A 2,960-nucleotide genomic window follows, 5' to 3' on the forward strand; every position below is an offset into this window, starting at 1 on the left:
ATCTGTTCATGTCAGCAACGTGCATTCAATTTACAAACGTCCTGCAGTGAGCTTAAACAAATACACTGTCTGAAAGTGACGTTGACTATCTAGCTAGCTTGTTATCCTAACCATCTAGGTCGGTGACAGGTCGGTACCGGAGAGCACCGTAACATACCTTAGCGTCACTCAGCTCCACACGCAGGTAGATGTCTCCATGACGCTGTGCCCAATACACGTGGGGTGTGAGGGTCTGCATTGTGATATCTAAAGATACTGTTAGTGAAATGTTATATCACCGAGAAGCAACGATGGAGATCCTCCGCCTCATTCATTGGAACAGCTGGCTAGAGGCGGAAACAGTCATCCCAGGATACTCAGGGGTGCGTTCAGTTCGATTAAACGTTTACGTCGCTTAACGGTTTGTACTGAACGACACGGTTCCCTAAAACGATCTTGAACATACTTTGAGGTACGTTTGGTGGGTGTATATTGAAGCAATTTACTGTAAATGACTGCGGCACAGCGTTCCTCCAACACAAAACCCACCCAACCACGCCTTCCTCGTTTTTGAACTGGTCGTTCAGAACAGCACCGTTTCCATTGAATTGAACGTTACAGTACGTTTTCCGGCACTGAACGGTCGCTACGTGCGCGTTATACCCACAAATCAAAAAAAGGAAGGAACGTGCTCGTGCACAGTCGGTACAATTAAAAAAAGTTTTCAAAACATTGATGCTATTTAAATAGAAATACATATAATATGGATGGTCTCTGGATATGTCTTTGACAGTACAGAAGTACAGATGTACTACATGTATGCTATGGCGGTAACCAACATACAAGGGCTGCACCGCGTCATGTTCTGCTCCACGTGACACCAGCCAATTCATGCCATCTGAAATGTTTACATCTGATGTGTGAAAAGGATTGAGTGATGTCCACCCTACTACTGATCATGTTATGCAGCGTAGCCTAGTGGTTAGTGCGTTGGACTAGTAACCGGAAGGTTGTAAGTTCGAATCCCTGACCTGACAAGGTACAAATCTGTCGTTCTTTCCTTGAAAATAAGAATTGGTTCATAACTTACGTGCCTAGTAAAATAAAGGCTTTTTCTTTTTTTTAACTAACATACAATAGAAGTGACTGTTATGCAATCAGTCAAATCATCAATGGTGGAAAAAGTACTCAATTGTCATACTTAAGTGAAAGTAAAGATAACTTAATAGAAAATGACATGTGAAAGTCACCCTTGTAAAAGTTTTTGGTTATAAAAAGTGCAAACCAGAAGGGACAATTTTGTATTTATTGTCGGATAGCCAGGGACTCTCCAACACTCAGACATAATTTACAAACAAAGCATTTGTGTTTAGTGAGTCCGCCAGATCAGAGGCAGTAGGGATGACCAGGGACGTTCTTTTGAGAAGTGTGTGATTTTTGACCATTTTCCTGTCAAAATATAACGAGTAGTTTTGGTTGTCAGGGCAAATGTAGAGTAAAAAGAACATTATTTTCTTTAGGAATGTAGTGAAGTAAAAGTAGGCAAAAATATGAAATAGTAAAGTACAGATACCCCAAAAAACAACTTAAGTAGTACTTTAATGTATTTTTACTTAAGTACTAAGCACACTGCAAGTAATACAGGTCAAGGCAGGTGATGCATGTATCAGCACTCCAGACCCAACATAATAATCTTGGTTAGAGCGCCAGCACACCAAACTATCAAGTTTGACCTACTTGCGATGCTGTAGGTCTATGTACGGTGCATTCGGAAAGTATTCAGACCCCTTGACTTTTTCTACATTTTGTTACATTACAGCCATATTCAGAGTTTTTTTTGTCATTTTTGATCCAATCTACACACAATACCCCATAATGACAAAGCAAAAACAGGTTTTTATAAATTTGCTAATTTATTACAAATAAAAAACAGATACCTTAAATTTACATAAGTATTCAGACCATTTGCTATAAAATTCTTAAATTGAGCTCAGGTGCATCCTGTTTCGATTGATCAACCTTGAGATGTTTTTACAACTTGGAGTCCACCTGTGGTAAATTCAATTGATTGGACATGATTTGGAAAGGCACACACCTGTCTATATAAGGTCCCACAGTTGACAGTGCATGTCAGAGCAAAAACCAAGCCGAGGTCGAAGGAATTGTCCGTAGAGCTCCGAGACAGGATTGTGTTGAGGCACAGATCTGGGGAAGGGTGCCAAAAAATGTATGCAGCATTGAATGTCCCCAAGCACACAGTGGCCTCCATCATTCTCCCAGGGACTGGGAGACTAGTCAGGATTGAGGGAAAGATGAACGGAGCAAAGTACAGAGAGATCCTTGATGAAAACCTGCTCCAGAGCGCTCTGGACCTCAGACTGGGGCGAAGGTTCACCATCCAACAGGACAACGACCCTAAGCACACAGCCTAGACAACGCAGGAGTGGCTTCGGGACAAGTCTCTGAATATCCTTGAGTGGCCCAGCCAGAGCCCGGACTTGAACCCGATCTAACATCTCTGGAGAGACCTGAAAATAGCTGTGCAGCGAAGCTCCCCATCCAACCTGAAAGAGCTTGAGAGGATCTGCAGAGAAGAATGGGAGAAACTCCCCAAATACAGGTGTGCCAAGCTTCTAGCGTCATACCCAAGAAGACTCAAAGCTGTAATTGCTACTAAAGATGCTTCAACAAAGTACTGAGTAAAGGGTCTGAATACTTATGTAAATGTGATCAGTTTATTTTTAATACATTTCTAAAAATCTGTTTTGCTTTGTCATTATGGGGTATTGTGTAGATTGAGGGGAGAAACAATTGAATCCATTTTAAGGCTGTAACATAACAAAATGTGATAAAGGTCAAAGGGTATGAAAGCACTGTATGTTTATGGGTCTATGACATTTGATGCAGGTGGAATGTGAACAGGAGCCAAGTGTTCAAGCATTAATTCTATTTTGTCTAAAGAAACAAATCGTATAACAAAA

At 41.2% G+C, this 2,960-nt stretch overlaps 1 protein-coding gene across 1 annotated transcript in view; it reads right to left on the reverse strand.

Annotated features, from left to right (window-relative positions):
• LOC106587973 (very-long-chain (3R)-3-hydroxyacyl-CoA dehydratase) overlaps nucleotides 1-589 on the reverse strand; it is a 99,205-nt gene extending 98,616 nt beyond the window's left edge. Inside the window, 1 exon segment of the mRNA XM_045708480.2 lies at nucleotides 158-589. Within this exon segment, the coding sequence (XP_045564436.1) occupies nucleotides 158-238 (81 nt within the window). The 5' untranslated portion in view covers nucleotides 239-589.
• Nucleotides 590-2,960: the final 2,371 nt, after the last annotated feature.

Source organism: Salmo salar, chromosome 26, assembly GCF_965601325.2.
Source record: "Salmo salar chromosome 26, fSalSal1, whole genome shotgun sequence".
NCBI classification, from domain to species: Eukaryota; Metazoa; Chordata; class Actinopteri; order Salmoniformes; family Salmonidae; genus Salmo; species Salmo salar.